At 40.1% G+C, this 20,671-nt stretch overlaps 2 protein-coding genes across 2 annotated transcripts in view; one reads left to right on the forward strand and one right to left on the reverse strand.

Annotated features, from left to right (window-relative positions):
* The first annotated feature begins 7,660 nt into the window (after positions 1-7,660).
* LOC118427742 (G-protein coupled receptor 84-like) lies at positions 7,661-10,955 on the forward strand. The gene is made up of 2 exons (XM_035837663.1): positions 7,661-7,766; positions 8,839-10,955. Exons 1-2 carry the CDS (start codon positions 7,724-7,726, stop codon positions 10,083-10,085), a joined length of 1,290 nt encoding a protein of 429 aa, XP_035693556.1. The 5' UTR covers positions 7,661-7,723; the 3' UTR covers positions 10,086-10,955.
* A 6,815-nt stretch (positions 10,956-17,770) lies between these two features.
* Positions 17,771-20,671, reverse strand: part of LOC118427518 (zinc finger protein 501-like) — a 3,345-nt gene continuing 444 nt past the window's right edge. The window contains exon 2 of the mRNA XM_035837355.1: positions 17,771-20,208. Coding sequence (XP_035693248.1) covers positions 18,985-20,202 — 1,218 coding nt within the window. The 5' untranslated portion in view covers positions 20,203-20,208 and the 3' untranslated portion in view covers positions 17,771-18,984. The remainder of the gene's footprint in view (positions 20,209-20,671) is intronic.

Here is a 20,671-nt window from a genome sequence, read left to right on the forward strand (position 1 = left end):
GTAGATTCAGACTGAGGTTGTAATGTATATAAACCTTTAATTTTGGCATGGTAAGCTAACCATATGTGGCCAATTATCAGGGTCGTCTACCATATGGATGACCTTACTCCTCTGGAGTATCAGGCTGCTCACAGCACTGACTATTATTATGTTAATGTCCGGACCTGAACCTGGACCTTATTCAGTATATAAGAACTTACTGGACGATACCACAACCAATGGTCCATGTCGCTACAAAGAAATCTGTTTTGTGGAGTATTTGACTCCCACTGGCGTTTTAAAATCCTACAAGGCTAACTGGCTCCGTACAATTGACTTGGTAGAAACGAATACAGACTCTACTCTACTTCGCTTTTCTTATTTTCCTCGACCGGTAAGCACCAAAATGGTTGGAAGCCTGATCATATAATCCATTTATTTTCCAATAGGTCCAAAATTTGGTCCACCGATTTTTTCAGGTCCGTTTTTTTCGGACCGGTCCAAAGAAAAAAAAACAGTTTTGTACCGGTAGGGTGTACCGGTACCCAGCCCTACTTGGGAGGGTTTTTCGGAAGGGGGGGGGGGGGGGGGTGAGTTGTTGCCGATATTCTTTACATGTTAACGTCTGGTGACTTGAAGCAGCCATTGACAGCTGATCATATATAGGTTACGGCAGCGTAGTAACGTAATAATGAGTCATTACATCTGTTTGTAACGTTCGGACAATGTGTCTTAACAAAGGCACGTTTTCCTTCCTGCCGGCGTATAATGCAGCTAATAGCCATAAGCAACAACAGGCATACCGAATTACAAGCATCGGTAGCGCAGAAACGTCGCAAAGAGTCATTATACCCGTTTATATCATTTAGACTAGCCCCCATAACAGGCTCAGGCCTTTTCTTGGCTCATAATACACTCTTTTTGAGCGCCCCCCAAGGACGCTCCATTACGCTCTACACTAAATTGCGAAGTTTCCAAATGCATTATGCAAATATTAATCGTCTTTTGGCTGGACTCCGCCGACTGCAGAACACGTAAAGAGGAGATCTAACAACTTGAACTTATGATTCCATCAACAAGATTCAAACTTAACTTAGACGATTTAAAGCGCCCGTCTTGTTGGCCTGGGGCGTCGACAGCAAATTTCTTATGTGACGTATAAATTTTTAGCACTTGTACTGTAGCACCGAAAGCGGAGGCGCGACAATCCAAGGAGCGTCCGGAGGCATGCTCCCCCGGGAATATTGTGAAATCTTGACCCTCTGAAACGCTATTTTCTGCATTTTGAAGGGCAAAATTTTGCTCTCAGACTAAGCTAAGTTGAATGGCATTTCAATTAGAAATTCGTAGTACATGGCTTTAGCTTTAAGCTATTGAGGGCAACGCCCCACAAACATCATTTTCAGATTTCGAGTGCCAAAAGTACTAACTGTCGCAAGCTACGTACGGGATTTTTTTTAATTTGTACCCTCTGAAACACCATTTCCTGGCAGACTATATGCTCAATGTCAGTTTATGAGGGCGACGGTCGCTGGGAGTCGTGAGCGCCGGAGGACAAGGCCCGCCCAGAGAAAAATTTGAAATCTTGACCGGTACCCTTGAAATGCATGCCATTTCCTGCATTTAAGAGACATATTTTGCTTGTTAACTAAGCTAAGTTCGGTAAAGAAATGCTTACTAGTTGGGAGGCGACGGTCCCGCAACATATTTTCACCATTTCCTGTGCCGAAGGGGTGAGCCATCGCAAGGAAGGTCCGGCGAAATTTTGAAATCTGGAACCTTTAAAACGCAATATCCTGTGTTTTCGCCGGTAAAGTTTGCCGGTAGACTAGTAAAGTTTAATGAAATTTTGATTACGATTTACGAACAATTTTTTAAGAATTACGTTTTACGGTAAAATCCGGTTAGCTTCTATGTAATACGTTAAATTAAAGGGGCCAATATCGCTCGACGCAAAATGCACCGATTACGCTCTACGTTGAATTCGAGCGGTCCCGCTACGGAGTACGCAGAATTAAAACCGCCGATTACGCTCTACGGAAAAGGGCTTGGAGGCCCCCTTTTTGTACTGGGTCGCTGATTACCGGCCTTATCTGACTGCGGGCCTCGCGAGGCTGGTAGTCTGAGCCAAGAAAAGGCCTCAGAGAGCCTGCTATGGAGGCTACATTTAGACGATCCCTATTAAAAACGGCAAAACTACGTTGCTGTCTGATGTACTCAAAGTTAAAAATACCAACTCCTCATCAAACACTGCTGATGATAGGCTCCTGTGCCGCAGAGACGGAACAATGTACCAATAGAGTTGTTTGTACCAAAGAGGACTATGGCTCGCTGGCTGGTAAGGTTTCCCTCGCCACTAACGAATGGATATCAAATTAAAACTCTTGAGCCGCTGTAGAAAATGTAACAAAGCATTATTAGAGTCCCCTTCACCGATTGAAGAAAGGCCTGCTAATTTGTAAGAACTCCCTCTTCGCTTAAGTCTGAATATCAAATAGAACGGTAGGCAGTTGTAGAAAACGTGACAATATATCATTACATGCATTTCAACCGTAGTGGACAATAACATGCTGATTTGTAAGCTTTCCATCGCCGTTGACGAATGAATATCAGAATAAAACTCGCATGCAGCAATAGAAAACCTCACAAAGAATCATTAGATCTCATTGACGGCAGTAGTGGATAAAGCCTTGCTAATTGTGAAGCTTCTTCATGTCCACGTTTTCAACGTATGAATATTAAAGCAAAAGTTGAATGAATGGCAGAAAATGTAACAATTGGTCATTTAGAGCTGTTTGTTGCGTAGAGGATGGATCACAGATTATCTAAGCAAGAGGCTTTCCCTCTCTAACAAATAGATATCAGCGTCTATTGAGGGATAGAAAACAGAAAATCATCAGTGGATAATGTCTTCCTGATTAGCAAGCCTTCCCTCCGTTCTGAAGTGACGTATGTGTATAAAAATACATTGAGAGAAAATAACAGCGAATCATATCGCTGTTTTACCTTATGTGACAATTATCCTCTTATAATATTCCGCTTTATGCTGATCTTTTCCCAGTTGCAAAACTTACCATCCAGCGGTGCAGGGGCTGATTCCAGCATGTAACCCAACTGATGCCGGGCGCCCTGTCGTCACCATTCACCAACTAGGACAGCGTTTGGGAGGTTGGTGGCATTAAGAAATTGTCATTTCACATTTAAGATTTTGTATTGGGACGTTTACCTGTACTTGACCAAAAATGGTTGGCTACAAAGACTCCATTTCTAACATTTTAAAGAATTTTATTTCAGTACATGCTTTTATCGTAGGAGTGCAAACACGATGTTTGAATAAAGTTGTGTTATGTATTCTGGACTCTGAACCATTGGAAATGGGCTTGGATGGTGAAATTGTTATTAAAAAATCAAAGCTATAGATACTGGTTTTGTATAGTTGCAAGTTGCGTCGATGTGGTTTAACGGTTCGAACGTGGCTCAGAGCAGTAAAGTCCCAAGTTCGATAGTCGTGTTCCGACCATGTGCTCTCTGGGAAAGACTCCCAACGAGGCAATTTGTCATAGGTGTGTCACACACTCACATACACACACACACACATCGAACGTTGATTTGTGCGTAGTTTCCGATGATCTAAAGCGGGTATACGTATTTTACTGGGCCGCGCATATTTGTGAGGTGGTTTACCGGGTATGATATACATTATTAATACAATCAAACGAGCATTAATAAAGTAAAAGATTTAGAAAAATGTTTCTGAGGTGCATATCACAACCTAATATGTGTTTTGTATGATGACATAATTAGACGAAATTTGTTAAGGTTTTCGATCTGATGTGGCAGCCTCCAGTAAGAATTTAAGTATCAAGTTCAAGTCTTGCACAAAGCAGGTTGAGATGCCATGCCCAAGAGAGTTTCACTCTCAGAGAAATGTAGAGAAATTGAGTTTTTTCTCTAACAAAAATGATCAAGTAATTCAAAGGTTTCATCCACGTTATTTCCTAAAACAAATGTCTTCATTGATGACCATCAAAATTACAGCTTATTCATAATACGTCCCACCAATTGTTATGTCCTAAAGAAAGGCGTTTCATACTTTACTGGTGACGGGTTTTGCACGCTTTTGCTTTTCTTCTTTCGAGGGAACAGCCGTTTTGGGCTGTATCCTTTGGAGAAAGAATTTTAGAAACTGGGCGGCTTTCTTACACCAAGTCAGGTAAATAAAGGAGGAAAGTACAGTCATTACCGTAACACATTTTGTTTGTTACGTTACATATGACAGTAAATTCTCCCGTCTTGTTACTTAACACGTGTTAGGTATGTGGCAAGTTCTTACTTCGTACGTTCCAAATATCAAAATACAGCAGTTTTATATAAACGGTAACGGATGTTACTGAATATGGCGACAAAAGGTATATACAACGTTACATTTCTCCCTAGTTAAAACCAAAACTAATGTTGTGACACCTTTTTTTCGTAATGCCTTGTTTTTATTTCATGTAAAAGCTAAGATTCCATAGATGATGCCCGTAATTTCACTCTTACAAAGCCGGAAAGACTTGAGCGATAGCATTTTGCGTACTTTAGGCCCCGGTCACAAGAATCGTACGATGGACTACAATGGCGATTTTATGATTGGTATAAGCGCAGTACGTCGTAAGTCGGGGAAGAATCGGAAGCAAGGTTTAAATATATAAAACCGTGGTCACAAGGATCGTAATGCATTGTACGATGAGGTCATAAGAGCGTACCTGCGTCAATCGCAGGTAAATCATAGTAAATCGGGGAGCCTCTTATGACGAAAATAGAGCTGAAATAGATTTTGAGCATGTTCAAAGTTTCTCCATCGTCGTACGATTTTTTTGCCCCCATATCAGACTTCATTACGGCAATTTTTTTGTATTGATGACGTTAAAGATTCATAGATTTTTAGTATGTGGTCATGGTTTCAGTTTCCCATGATATTGTCTATGTTGACGAAAAAGAAAACTATATCAGTCGCAACTGTTAACAATAGCAACTAGAGAACAGCGCGCCCGTAGAAGAGCCTGCATTCAAGGCAATGTTTTCCACGTTGCAGAGTCAGTATCACGCACAGGTGATGCAGACAATTGTTTGATGGCTACATAGTCGTGGGTTCATAATTAGACTAGATCTCATCTCTCGCCGGTCTCGGGTCAGTTTACCATAATCGTAAACAACTCGAACAGAAAGGCAGGCTTGTGATATCTGATATAATGTTTCTGATATGATTTTTGTCTGATGACATTTTTTCTTGATAGCATATCATGATTATCATCACAAAAAAAGCAAAATATGATTTTCGAAAAACCCTGACTCGTAGAGCTGACAAGAAGGCCGACATACCCATGCTAGTACTTGTGCTTAATTTGAATCTATGTTTGTAAGACTCATGTTGTTATGGTTCTCTTCGCCAAGAAGAGTATGAGATTGCTTGACTTGGGTCTGTATGTAGGTCAACAGCATATAACTCGAGAAATTGTGGATGGAACTTTGTGATTTTTGGTAGGTGTGTAGCAGTTGTCGAAAGGAATGCCAAGTTTGAAAACGGTTTACCTGGCGTTTTCCTACGGTACTGCAGCGAGCTTGGTATGTTTTTTGCGGTTTGTTTTTGGCAGCATAAGTCAAAATCTAGCTGGGCGATTTTCACGAAACTTGGTAGGTGTGTAGCGGTTTTGGAGAGGAAGGTCAAGTGCGAAAATGGTTTACCTGGCTCTTACCTATGGTGCTGTAGCGGGATTTGTATGTAAGTGCGTTTGTCTGTAAGCAAGATAACTCGAGAACCCTTGAATGGATCCTGATTATATTTGTTAGGTGGATTGGGGTTAGGAAAACGAAGGTCAAGTTCGATAATGGGCACCCTAGTGTCTGCCTAAGGTACTGCAGCAAAACTTTTAATTTTGGCACTTCGTGTTCTGGACATGCTGTGGTCATGATTTTTGAGTAGTAGATAGTCCTTGAAACAGAGAGTAAGTGCTGTGAGTTTGGACCCCCTAGCGGCTTTTTGGGAACTGCAGGCACCGATTTCCGTTCAAACTTTGGACGAGGATAACTTGAGAACGTGTAAACAGATCATCAGGATTTTCGGTATGTAGATAGAATGAGTGATGACTTATACAATGTAATACTAATTATGCAAATCAGTAGCTTATTTGCATAATTAATGAGGAAAGTTCATAAATCCATGCCAACAGCATATAACTCAAGAAGCTGTGTATGGATTTTCATGATATTTAGTATTTAAGTAGTGGCTGCGGAAAAGAAGGTTGTGTTCGAAAATAGTTGACGTAGCATTTTCCGTTAGGACGGTAGTGGGCCGAGTGTGTGCGTCCTTTTGTTTGTGGAATGCATAACTCGAGAAGCCTGGAAAAAATCCTGATGATATTTGGTAGGTGGGTAGGGGTCAGGAAAACGAAGATAAATTATGATTGTGGGCCCCCTAGCGGCTTCCTAAGGTACTGCAGCAAAACTTATTAACAGAAATAAACTGTGCTCTATATATCTCATTTTGACCTATATCTATGGACACAGCTGTTATACAGATGGTTTGCTGGAGGACGCCCTTACACTGGGGACAAAGTCTAAATTGACAAGCATTAAATTCTGATTGACCAGGGATGCTACCAGGTCATCTGTCAGGTCACAGTCTGGTTTTGGTAATGTTTGTGTGTTTGCATGTGAGGAACACAGTTCATGCAGTCATTTGCTATTTAGTAATACATGAATAAGACCTTAAAGTCTTAAATAAAGGCGTGATTATTTGGCGAAGAGATGGGTTCGTTGAACTCTAGTTTCCTTTGATTTCTTTTTACAGTGAAAGACATCATAGGAAGGTATTCAACATCTAGGTCCACATTTGGTTGGTTAAGAAGCACAAAAGCGGCCAGACGACTATTCAGAACAGACACAAGTGAAAAATCGTACGACGCTGGAAAAATTTTGAAAATCATTCGATGCTCTGCGATGACTGATTTTGATTACGATTTAGCTGCGATTAACTGCGATGTGCGGAATTCATCGTACGATATGCGGAATATGCCATCGCAAGGACTTTTATGAGAACTCATTTTCACGACCCCATACCTTCGCCAAATGATTTTTACATTTTCATGTTTTCTACACCGACCCACCCCACACACATACAAACGTTATTGAAAACATTACTTTCCCGGTAAAGGTAACAAGTAAGACTGGTTTGAGAATTTGCTTGTGTTATATCTTACAGGGAATACAAACGTCACCAGTAACGGACGACTGAAGGCGGGACGCAGTTAACCCCTGCGCCTAGCCTCCACGGTGAGAGAGAAAAATATGAATAAGGCTTTAAACCATTAAAAAAATAATTCGTAGGACGTATTGTGATGTAGACATTTTAGAAAGACTGTATACCAATACTGTGGAATTGGTTGTAAAGAAATTACGTTTCTCCGTCTTGGGTTTTCCACACTCCCGATGAGACAGTGACATGATTGACAGCTGTCTCTTTGAGAATGCAGGACCGATCCAAGAGGTCGGATGAGGGTATAGAGAAAATACATTTGATAACAACTGGCGGAACAGGTTACAATCGAAAGCATTTCAGGGTTTGTTTTGTGGTTTGATGTTTTTAATCTCAAAATAATGACACATTATTTTCCTCCATCTCCCATAGGATCCTATGCGTTACTGATGCATACTGGAACAGTGTAGTCCTTCCTGAAGGTCGCAGAGAAAATCCCTCCTCATCATGATTAGTACCTGGGTGTACTTTGTGGTCTTCGTTCTTGCAAGTACGTTATTTTCATGATTACTCAATATTAGTTTATTCATATTTCGAATGGTCTTAACAGAGTATTGTCTTAACAACCTTTTTGATATCTTTGTTTTCTTTTGACAAAAATGTGGAAGAAAGTCCCAGTTTTGTTGCCTACCGTTTTAACAACCGAAGTTTTGGCGAAAATGATTCACTTTTAAATTCTGTTTATAACACTGTGCAAAGAGACATAAAATCTTTCTTGATTATTGACGTATAGAATTCATCATACCTACATGTAGATAATATTCCCTGATCTGCTATTCTAATGTTCCTATCATATCTGTCATCATTTTCTGATCGGTTACATTTTATATCATTTTCATTTTTTATTGATTACCTTTGAATTATTATTTTCTATATTGATTATAAGGGGGATAGAAAAAACGTCCAGGGCCTTTCTCTCTAGCAGGTTTTTGCTTTATGTTTGAAAAAAATTGATTTTTAACTGGGCGTATAAATAGAATGAAACAAAATTAACCAAATCCAATGAACCGGGGAACAAAAAGATTCAGATTAAATCTCCAAACTAAAAGAAAACTCAAATTATTAATTACATGTACCTTAAGGAACTTCGGGAGAAATACCACAAGACGTACAGAAGAGCTGTAGAAGAAGAAAAAATTGTGTCTCGGCTATATCTGTATGCATTTTAAATTACATGTGATTTAGGAAGAGAAGGGAAGTTTACCTTCTTGGTGACATCTACGTCGTCAGGAATATTAGAAAGAAAGACACAAACACACAGAGAATGGTATACGAAACAATAAAATCTTTATTTTTATACTTTCTCATATTGCATGACTTTGAAACTGACAAGTATATTCTACGAAATTATTATTCGCTTTCTATTTTTTTGTTGCAATTTTCTGCATAAGGCTGCTAATTCTATAGCTGCGTTGTGTGATTTACAGTATTGTTGAAACTTTTCTATTCGAGACAGATGACAATTGATGCACGTGCGGATGTCCTACATATAATGGAAAGAACCAACACGATCTTATTTACGTTAACTGTCACTGATTTTGAGAAATATTGTTTACCTCCAGTCATCATCACAGTGACTCTGATTGGATGTCTCCTCACCATCATCGCCATCTGGACCCGCCCAGTCCTCAGAAAGCTGGTTAACGTCCCTCTGGCCAGCCTCAGCTGTGCTGACATCCTCTACTCCATCATCGGACCTGCCCTCTGGATCCCGGTGTTCCTGCACCCCCAATGGGAACCGCCAGGGGCGCTGTGCTGGTTACAGGGGTACCTCAACCCTGTTCTATGGGGGGTATCAGTAAGCCACATGATGTGTATCGCTCTCCAGCGTTACTTCATAGTGTGTACTAACAGCACACGTCTGAAATCCAAGCGTGTTCTGTTTGGCATGCTCTTCCTCACATGGTTGGTCTCTATCATTGCATACTTGCCTCTTCATGTCATGGAGGAGGTCAAGCTCGACCCAAAGTTCAAACGATGCAGCCTGGGAGCTACTCCTAACATTCTGGGAAAGTTTATCCCCATGTTCATAACGGTCATCATCCCGTACATAACGGCCCTCACTTGTTACGTTCTCATTTACAACCATGTGAGGAAGAGTAAGAAGCGTGTCAAGGCTAACGCAGTAAACCCTTCTAACCGTTTGGCTGTTAGCTACTCGCGTGGGGAGGGGGGCAGCGCTGGTCCATCCACAAAGACTGTATCTGCTAATGAGGCAAATTCCTCTAAGGATCTGGATGGGGGCGTTTGGATGGGAGTCTGCGATTCCTCCTCACGTGATGTGAATAATCAGAAACCGACCCAACAGCCAAAAATTGACAGCGAACCAGGTAAAACCAAACGAATCATGGTCGCTGAGATGTCAGACCAGGCAGGAAGTAATGAAAAACAGCAGCATAGTCAGGACAAAGATTCATCTCCCAGTGACGAGAAACAAAAGAATGATGACGACGACGAGCCTGGTAAACCTAAAGGCGGTTTGCAGGTAGCTACCTTGGCAGGCCCAGCATGTCCCAGAGTACCACAAAATCAGGGAAATGCCTCGCAAAACAGTTCAGCAGAGAGGCAGATCACAAAGATGACGTTGATCCTGTTTGCTGTTTACACCGCCTGTTGTATGCCCATGACGATAATGGTTTTATTTTCCAGCCAAGTCCCATCTGAAGCTTTTCTTGTTGGGCAGGTACTCATGGCACTGAACGGCGCTCTGAACCCTATCGTATACGGCCTTATGAACAAAAATATCCGTCAGGGTTACAAGCATATCTGGAACAAGATCGTCAGTTTCATAACTCGACAGACCCGGTAATTCAATGACTACAAATTGACTCCCTGTATAACACCAGAAACTTAGACATATGATTGTTGCGTACGGATAATATCCGGGTACCACAAGAGAGAAGAAAATATAATAAAAGGAGGGATAGTATACATCCAGAAGAGAATATCTAGGTGCCACAAGAACGGTGGCTTAGCTCCTCAACGATGTTAGACTTGGCACCATTTTCCATCAGTTCATAATGGGGCGAAAAGCTTAAAGCCGGCCTTTGAAAATGCATTTAATCAAATCTTAGAGGGTAAAAAAGTAAATGGAAACGTTGATCAGCGTCTACTAGCTATGACATAATTGTAGTGCCCTGACAATATTGTGTTTTCACTTGCGTAATGATAGGGTGTTCATAAATTAACGCTGAGGTTTAGGGCTCAAATACTTTTATAGGCCTTTGGGGAAACTACATTCTACGATTTTCCTCGCTTTGCTTTAAATTGAGGTCCCGTGTTTGAGGCAAGCCACAACTCAAACACGTTTAAGATGCCACTACAAAGTAGTGGTTTATGCCATTATAATTAGTCCAAAATCGACAGCACCATGAACGCACCTCCAAAATGAGGTGACACATAATTGTCGCTTGGGTTTTGTTTTTTTCTTTCAGAAAGGCCCCCCCCCCCTTCATCCCCAAAAAGTGGAAAAGTAATTTCTAATATCAGAGGAAGCGTGTGCATTGTTTTCTTAACTTTTTCTTGACTGGTGTCTTTAAAAGCATGAACTTTGAAGTTTAGACAATTCTTAAAATGAAGAACATAATGATTGTAACAGTGCATCTTTTGTATTTTCCATTATCATTGGGTACATCAATTTTCATACGTTTGCAGAAATGAAAAAAAAAAATCATACTGTTAATCGTACAAAGCAGCTTCAAAATAAGCCAATGTATGTGTCACAGTAGAGATCACGATCCAGTAGAATCGTCGATTCTCCTAGGAGAGATCCCAATCGCAATCTGTACTAGTAGAATCGGCGATTCTACTAGTATAGATTGCCATCGGGATCTCTCCTAGGAGAAACTCCAATCCAAACTCAAATGATGCTAAGATATAGGAAACAGACTGTGATCGGGATCTGTCCTAGGACAATCGGCGATTCTACTAGTACAGATTGCAATTGGGATTTCTCCTAGGAGAAACTCCGATCCAATCTCAAATGATCCTAAGATGTAGGAAACGGCAATAATTTTTTTGATAAACAATGATTTTATTTAGTATTAAAGCAAACCTACTAACTCATTACCAACTACACTCAAGCCTACTTGTGTCACTTTTACAATGTTAACTTCACTGAACCAACCCCACTCGAGTCACTTCTGCAACTTAATTCAAGGTACACTATAGTATATAGCATCAATTTCAGTTTCATGGTAAATTTCATGTATGTTTTCTGATAAAGTGATTTCTGATAAAGTAATTTCTGATAAAGTAATTTCTGATAAAGTAGTGGCAAAAATCTTATAATATGTGAAAGACACCAACAGGTGATCAAACAATGTGTCAGTATGCAAATGTCATGGCTATGGAAGAACAATAACAATTGTAAAGTCGTCAAACAGGTGTCAATATATCAAGCAGAGTTTCAAGATATTAGTAGTACTCATAATTTCACACCTATTGAGTACATTTCACTAGTCAGGCATGTATGGCATCAGTTCACAACTTTTGAAGAACAATAACGATTGTAAAGAGATAAAACAGGTGTCAAAATATCAAATTCTTGCTGTTTCCTACATCTTTTTAGTTTGGATCGGAGTTTCTCCTGGGAGAAATCCTGACCGCAATCTATACTAGTAGAATCGCCGATTCTACTAGTAGAGATTGCGATCGGGATCTCTCCTAGGAGAAACTCCGATCGGGATCTCTCCTAGGAGAATCGACGATTCTATTGGATCGTGATCTCTACTGTGACATATGCCTCAGTTTGCAAAAAAAAAACAAATATCTGAAAACTTTTACTAATGTCATAACATATTCCAAGGTCAACGAAGATGTGAAAGAACAAAAATTAAGAATCTATTGCCCAGTTTATAATATTTCATTAATTTGTTTCAACCTTCCTGGCCAATAAGATTTTATAAAAACACAATTTTTTGTCAATTTTTCTATTCGCACACTCGCATCATTTTTGCGTTCACAAAGGATGTCATCTACATTATTAAATCAACATGGCCTTATGCTAAAGCGTTCATTCAAAATTTCATTGAAATAGATGATATACTTGACACATTTTTCTGGATCCCAGTTTGACCATAGGCAGAAAATGATTGTACTAAACATACAGAATAGTGTTGAGGCTTTTCATGAAACACGCGTACGGCTAGTATAGTTGAATAGAGTAAGAAAAGACAATCTAGATAAATGTAAAGGGTTATTCAGATATTTGTAATAGTCCTCCCAACATTGCGAAAATTGATGCCCACGGGCCACGTAGTTATGCTACTCTTTGCGGTGAGAATGATATTTCAACTGACAAACTCTTTCTCATAAGTACAAGACTTAGTAAAGAGTGCAGGAAAAGCAGTATGCAAAACATATATGACGTCAATCAAGCACCTATCACCAACTAGCTGGTTGCACGGGTGTTATGTGGTATATCATGTAATAATGATAAGTCATAAGTGTGTTATTCCTGTCATTTCTATTGTCGTGTCAATTTACATAAGTTCATGTTAATGCTATTCATATGTAAACGGTATTTTAACAATAGTTCGTGACAGCAGACACACACGGTGTGGTTAGAAATTTACGGTTATCCGTTTCTACGGTGGCTAACATGATACATGAGAAAACATGTAGAAACGCGCTGTTATTTGGTGACAATAACTTGCACAACTTACTGATATTGAATACGATTCAGACTCTATATTGATATTGTGACGTAGAGATGTTGACTTGAGTATTTTCGTGATGTAAAATCCTTTGAATACTGAAACGTTCCACCCATTAGTAGCCTTGTATAATGTAAGAAATAACATGTTTTCAGAAAAGAAAACATTTACAACAGACAGGATATGGTAAGAAACCTGTGTAAGGTACTCTGTTGATTGTAAAGGTGGTTAGCATAAAATACACGATCTGCTATCATTTGGTAACAATATCACACAACCCTTCCCTTACTCACATTGAGTATGATCTATTTAAGGTTCTGTATCTAATATCGTGCCATAATGTTAGTGATGATAAGCTGCTGAATACATTTTCAACTTATTCGTAGCATTGTATAGTTCTACAGGAATAGCCAATATGAATGGCATGAATTGTCCAGCTTTGAAATGGTTGATTGGTACATTGTTCAGTCCTTAGCAACCAAGCCGGCCGTTGTCAATCCGAAGTTGCTATTGTGTAACTTACATTATGGCGAGGATAAGAGACTTCATTTGCTGAAAGTAAACGTTAAAGAGCGTTTTTATCCATTATCGTATCAATGCAGCATTAAGGTCTTGACTGCGATGTTTGTGCCCCTACTTGCCATGGTCATAGATATAAAGTTCAAAATATTACTTCGTTCTAATGGCAAAATTGTTGCAATGGAAATAATTCGATCTTTAATTAAGAAAAATATGATTTTTCTTCCGTCAAATCGTATTTTTCGTGCTCATAAATCAAATGAACTCTGTGAATTTGTTTTCTTTTAGTAAACTTCGCCTGCAGTCTGTAATAATACAAATGTATCCCTGTTTTTAGGAATTCTTCTTTCAGTCCCTTTTTAGAACTGTAGGGATTGGCAAGTTCGTATTCTGGAGGCCAAGGGGATCTTTAACAATCTGGAAAGGCTTTATATAAGCATTGCTTTGTACATTAGAGACATCAGCCAATGGAGTCGTGAAAACATTATATAGGAAAAACTTAGTAATGGCCCAGTGATACTTTGTGATTTTTTTTGTCAATTTGGTAAAAATAAAATATATATGATATGTGTGATCTTTGTGTAAATTCGTAAAGCTGTGTTTAAAAAGTTTGTTAAGTTTGCAAAGAATGTGAATATCCAAAAGTATTTAACCCTCATACGTACATCACACTTGACTCTTTCTTACATTCCGGATAAGAGTATACTTTAATTGCAACATTACAATTTTGCACTTGGTCTTGATGTGTTAGCCAAATTTTCTAAAATTTTATACATGTTAGTGTCTTGGCAATAGATCTTCATTACAAAGAAAACATAACGTTGAAAGCATTCACAATGCTGAATATATTACAACAGGTCATAGCATCGTGGTACAATTGTAATCCAGGTGAACGGATGAGGGTGAATATTTTTAGACTTTAAATTAAGAACTACTGTGACTATTGTAAGTAACATTTATATTGAGTGATGTGTTAAGAGATTGTTGTGGTAATTTGTGTAAATAATTTAAGCGTTAGTGTTACTACACACGGGTGCATTTTGTGTTATATGTTAGAAAGAATAAACACTTTTAGATGGCTGTAATCCGTTCTATCGTTTCTGACACAATGAGACTAATGCAGGGGTGGATGAATGGTCGGATTATTTAATCGTATGGATGGGCGCATGGATGGATTGATAAATGGATGGATGGATGGATGGATGGGTGGATGGATTGATTGATGAATGGATGGATGGATGGATGGATGGATGGATGGATGGATGGATGGATGGATGGATGGATGGACGAATGAATGAATGGATGGGTGGATGGGTGGATGGATGGATGGATGGATGGATGGATGGATGGACGAATGAATGAATGGATGGATGGATGGGTGGATAGATGGATGGATGGATGGATGGGTGGGTAGATCCCTCAAGTCCCACAGACGTCGGAGGATCTAAAGTGGCCGAGTCTCCAAGCTAGACGGAAACCTGCTCGCCTTGAAATGTTGTATAGGATAAAGCATAACATCGTCTCCATAGATGGCCTCAGGGGCAAACTATGTATACAGCCCGTCCCACCCCAAGCGAGACGCTCTCACGACCAGCAGTTTGTTCAACCCGTCGGTAGGACACTGTACCGCAAGTCTTCCTTCCTACCACGTACAGTCAGAGACTGGAACTTGCTACATCAAGCGGCTGTTGAAGCCACCGCCATTGACGCTATTGTGTCATTGGCCTCCGAACTCATCTAAAATTTAGACCTGGCCTGGTGACCTCGCCCTTTCAATTTACAAGTGACAGAATAATAATCAGCTTGTTGGTTGCGGTCTCTTCCAAAGAAAGAAAGGAAAGAGAGGGAAGAGAGATGAAAGAAAGTTTAACTTAGTTAAAAAGTGATTTGCTGTCACGTCAATCGTTTCTGGTTGTAAATATATTAGTTGATTGCTACTGTTATTGTGATGAAACAGTGTATGATTAAGATGTAAAGGTAACGTTGTGGTCTTGTGTGCGATTTGAATAACAGGGGTTCAATTAGCTGACTATAAAGCTAAGATAGCATACAAAGTTTTGCCTGCACCTAAAGGCGGTACGTACCACTTAAGCTAATAGCACAACCCGCCGTACATGCAAATACGTGCTGTCTACGTGCCAAAACGTGGGCAATCCTTTGGGATCCGCGATAAGTACCGTCTACGTACGAACTCGTGCTCCGACGGATTTTGGAGCACTCAGACACCCCGTAGAACTTTACGTGCAGGCAAAACTTTGTGTGCTATCGGCCTGCGGATTCGCCCCCCGCACGTACCAGTACGGGCGACGCGCTTGCCTGGTACAGCCTAAACGTTTTCAGAAATACGTGGCGGACCTGGCCTCCCAAAGAACGTACGGACAAATTGCACGTACGGCGGGTTGTGCCCTTAACTTTACAGATCCCAAAGGATTGCCCACTAATTGCAGGTAGACAGCACGTATTTGCACGTACGGCGAGTTGTGCACTTAGCTTAAGTTTTACCTCTCACACAAAAGTACATGCTACCAACCAATCACATGATTTGAAATGTCACTACGCAGGTAGTACGTATGTAGCTGCGTAAGGGCGTAGTTACATGTACAACTTTGAACATTTGTGAAACATTCGTTCATGTTGCACGTACGGCCAGTTGTGCCCTAAGCTTTCGGGCCAGCTACCTTTCACATAATGATGTCACGGCCCGAGCGATAACTTTGTGTGCATGGTCTTGTTTTTAAGCATACGTGTGGACAGTTTGTCTTAGTCTTTTTACTTAGTCTTAAATATCGATCCTTCTACACAACTGATTTGCTGCATTTAGCCCACATGGGCATGCAAATGAAGATCAATTCATTCTTACGCACTCTGTCACACAGCAAAATTTGACAACTTGGCGTCCATGATGAAGCTAAACAGCAAGGCCATACAGAATATCACCGACACCATCAAAGCTGTAGTAGCAGGAATGAACAAGCCCAAAGTTGAAACAACACCCCCGCCCAAAGTACAACCACTTCAACCTCAGCCAGTACCGGCGACGCAAATTTCCGTTTCGTAAACCGTCATTGCCTTCGAGAACTGTCGTTGCCAAATTTTAGAACGCTCGTTACCTTTTTTACGGGCGATGCCATTTCCGAGCGACCGATCTTGAATTCCGAGTGCTCGCGGCATGTTCGTGAAATTTTCGTGAATTCTCGGAACTCTTCAAGTATTGTGGGTAATCGCATCCCTCGAAACATTATACGAGTCTGGGCCTGGCTTTCTATCACCGCTTAAACATTTTCTTATTCTTCTTCGCTCGCAACGGCGACCAACGGAGATAATGAAGGTATTTAGGCCACAGCACGTAAATTTTATGGATGATATCATGGCGCTCATTAATTTTCGCCTGATTTCAGAAAAAAAAACAAGATTTTTTTTTCTCTTCGGGGATCGTCAGATAGACCCAAATGGGAAATATATAACGTTAGTGATGTAGCATAATAATCATACTTGTAGAAGTGACACTTTGGAGGTACCACCAATGTGGAAGTTGCAAATATGGCAAGTGATACTAGCGTACCACACTAGTATCACTTCTACTACACTGTATATTAGCTAGTTCACTTCTGTAATACAGAAATGAATGCCTTGTAAGTTGTGACAAGGACGTTTATTACCTTTGCCAGAATGGCTAAGTTTATGTTTTGGGCTTGTGAATCTGTGTGTCTGTCGATGCCAGGACCTCTGGGTTCTGGGCCCAAAACCCTGCCGTTCCGACCCACGGTTCCACAATAATAAATGCGATAACTAAGTTACCCCTCTAACAGCCCTTGCTAATGTTCACGTTCTGCTCTACATACGGACACTATTAGATCCTATTCATTCATGACCTAAAATAATGATTAAAACGGTAACAAACGTCACCGGTCTTTGTTCTTGAAGACTGTCGACAAAGGAAGACCAGCAGTCACAAAGCAAAGCAAACGTATATATATATTAAAGACCCCGGACCATACCCAGACGAGAGAGGGTTTGACTGTGGTATGATAAGCTCCATTAACCTTCGTGGTTTAGAGCCAAGCAAAGGTGCGAATTACTTCTATTTCTAATTTTGGGTTATATACTGGACTGGCGTGACGGAGTTGTGGTGGTGTTACTCATAGAGGACAAAGGTCTTCAGGTCGACGAGCTTCGCTCTGCCTTGCTGGATAAAGCAAGCCAGGAGCCACCTCACTGAGGATGAACAGAAATGATCGATATAAACCATCGCGGTCTTTAATTCATAAAACTTATTGGAGTGGATTTAGTACACAGTAAAATCATCAGAAAGAAGAAATAAAAGATTGTGAACTTGTAACGTTTATTTGTAAACAACAGTACATCTATAAAATGTGACTAAGTAACTCGATTATTCAAATTCAGCTTACACTGGATATTACATAGTTTTATAACAAGTTATACCAATATAACATAGTTATAACGATATAACATAGATATAACGAGTTAGTATGCAAATCTCTACAACACTACTATGATTTTGCGATTAAGTTTATCCACAATCATGTTGTATGTAAACAGTACAACATGAAAATGTAGGTTAGCGTAGAGCAACAACTCCAGTCATTACGTTTTTAGTACATTTTTAGGCAAAAATGCCATTTCCTTGGTAGGATTTTTGATCGAAGAGAATTCTTTGGCACAATTTTCCAAACTATACCAACCATTTTTTTACTGATCATTCCTTATATTTTTCTGTGTAGGTTAATTTCTCATCTCTCATCAAGTTGTCATTTCGATTATCTTTTATGTAAATGCTTCCCAGTATATGTAGCGCTAAGCTAAGACAAGAAATATTACTACACACTAAACATAATTAAGGAAAATATTAAGATAACAAAAATATAAAACATTCACAAAGTCATGTACAATGTCCTGGTTATGGTCACACTAATGGAGTCTGCTTTCTTCACTTCATGCCTTTTGTTTCCTGTGAAAATGGGGTGACTCTGTTTCTTACTTAGGTACACCAGCACGAAACAAACCAGTTTTCTAACATGTTCAACTTACAGTCTCGCCTCACAGGTCTTGTTTTTAAGTGGGCACATTTGTAAAGATTCTTACTTTTATGTTTCCTCTTAAGTCATGTTGATTAAAGTGTGTGGAAGACATTCACGAATGCATCAATTTCCATTTTTGTAAAAGACGTTTTGACCATACTGTGAATCATGCTGCTACAAATGACTAAACTTTATTGGGTGAACGAAACTAATGTCGTAAAATGCCAATGTCTATTCAAAAGTCAATGACGTGAAAGAACAAAGATAAAGAATCTATTGTTCTGTAGTAAATACTTATTGTGTTTAGCAATTTTTCAACCTTCCTAACCAATTAGATTTCGTAGTGAAAACAATATATTTTGAAAACTTGTTTTCTTTTCTTCATGATTTGCACGCTCGTATCTGTTTCGCGGTTTCTAGAGGCCGTCTTCCATATAATAGATCATAGAATCAATATAGGCCATACTTGTCCTAGATCCTGTATTCGCGCCTTTTACACAGGTATGCTTTTTTGCACGTTTCTGTGTTTCGCATTGATGTGATTGACTAAATAGCATTTTTCTGTTGCTGAATAGTCGCACTGGTCACATTTGTAAGGTTTCTCGCCGGTATGTCTTCTCATATGACGGGATAAGTTAGACCTTATAGCCGTTCTGAATCCACACTCCCCGCACATGTAGGGTTTGTCACCGGTATGCTTTCTCATATGTCGGGACAGGTGAGACCTTTTAGCAGTCCTATATCCGCACTCCCCGCACATGTAGGGTTTTTCAAAACTGACAAAAGTGTGTTTTCTCATGACATGTTCGTCTACTTGGGATCTCCTTGCGGCAGAGTAGTCACACTGGTCACATTTGTGAGGTTTCTCACCGGTATGCGTTCTGATATGCTGAGCAAGGTTAGACCAACCTGCCGTCCTGTATCCGCACTCCTCACATTTGTAAGGTTTCTCACCTGTGTGTGTTCTCTTATGTACGACTAGAGCTGACGTAGAAGCCGTCCTGAACCCACAGTCACTGCAAGTGTAAGGTTTCTCACCGGTGTGTTTTGCCCTGACGTGTTTATCTAAATCAGATTTCACTCCAGTTGAATAACTGCATTGATTACATTTGTAAGGTTTTTCAATACTATGTGTCATTATATGTCTAGAAAGGTTAGACCTAGAAGCTGTCCTATATCCGGACTCCCCAGACCTGTAGGGCTTCTCATCGGTATGTCTGGCCATGACATGTGTGTCTAAATTGTCTTTCTCTGTTGCAGAATAGTCGCACTGGTCACATTTGTGGCGTTTCACCGCACCAGTACAGGTGTGCTTGAACCTGTGTCGAACCAAGTGGCTCTTTCGTGTAGCAGAATAGTCACACTGGTCACATCTGTAAGGTTTTTCTCCTGTGTGTATTCTCATATGATGCGTTAAGTTGCCCCTGAAAGGTGTTCTGTACCCGCACTCGTCACAGATGTAAGCTGCATCTTTGGTTGATTTTGCCCCTTGCCCCTTTCTGTGCCTTGAAGTTGTACCGACTGGTTCTGGTGAATATGAAGAACGTTCTGTGTCAGGTTGTGCAGAATCTACACTGCTCTTTTCTTGGTGTAGAACGTCTTTGTCTTGTTGTTTTTTCCTTCCACTTGCCTCATTCTCATTTGTGTGTGCGTTGTTCCCAGGATTGTCATTGGAAAATTCTTCAGGAGACTCATAAGTCAGCTGCTCCATTTCCCACTGTTGGAGAATATTATATGGAAAATGAAACATTTAATTCATCACAAAACATAGCATTAGCATTTACCACGATTTGGAAACAATGTCTGTCAGTGCTGTCATAGAATATGATAGGAAAAAATGTAATATTTGATCACAAAATATAGCATTTACCATGAACAATGCCCTTCCCCCAAATCATAAAGGCGTAAATAAAGAGAGTTTTGGTCGTAGCATTAACGAACAGTCCCCCGCATACAGAGTTAATTGAAAGCAGACCGGCGGCAAGCCGATTAACGTGATCACTTCTGACCAAAGTGTTCTACTGGCGGCCACGTAAACAGCAAGGCCACTACTTTCATCGCTGACGAAAGATACTAGTAGTTTTCATCGCTGACAAAAGATAGTGGATGCTATCTGAAATGTCTGACCGTTTCCAAAAGCATATCCAGTTTGCTTGCGTATAGTGCTAATCTTGGTGTAT

This window comes from Branchiostoma floridae, chromosome 12 (assembly GCF_000003815.2).
Source record: "Branchiostoma floridae strain S238N-H82 chromosome 12, Bfl_VNyyK, whole genome shotgun sequence".
Lineage (NCBI taxonomy): Eukaryota > Metazoa > Chordata > Leptocardii > Amphioxiformes > Branchiostomatidae > Branchiostoma > Branchiostoma floridae.

Bases quoted from the DNA above. Each gene is read 5' to 3' on its own strand.
- LOC118427742 (XM_035837663.1), top strand. From the start codon at position 7,724: ATGATTAGTACCTGGGTGTACTTTGTGGTCTTCGTTCTTGCAA. The intron at 7,767-8,838 runs GTACGTTATTTT...GTTTACCTCCAG, and splicing joins TGTGGTCTTCGTTCTTGCAA to TCATCATCACAGTGACTCTG.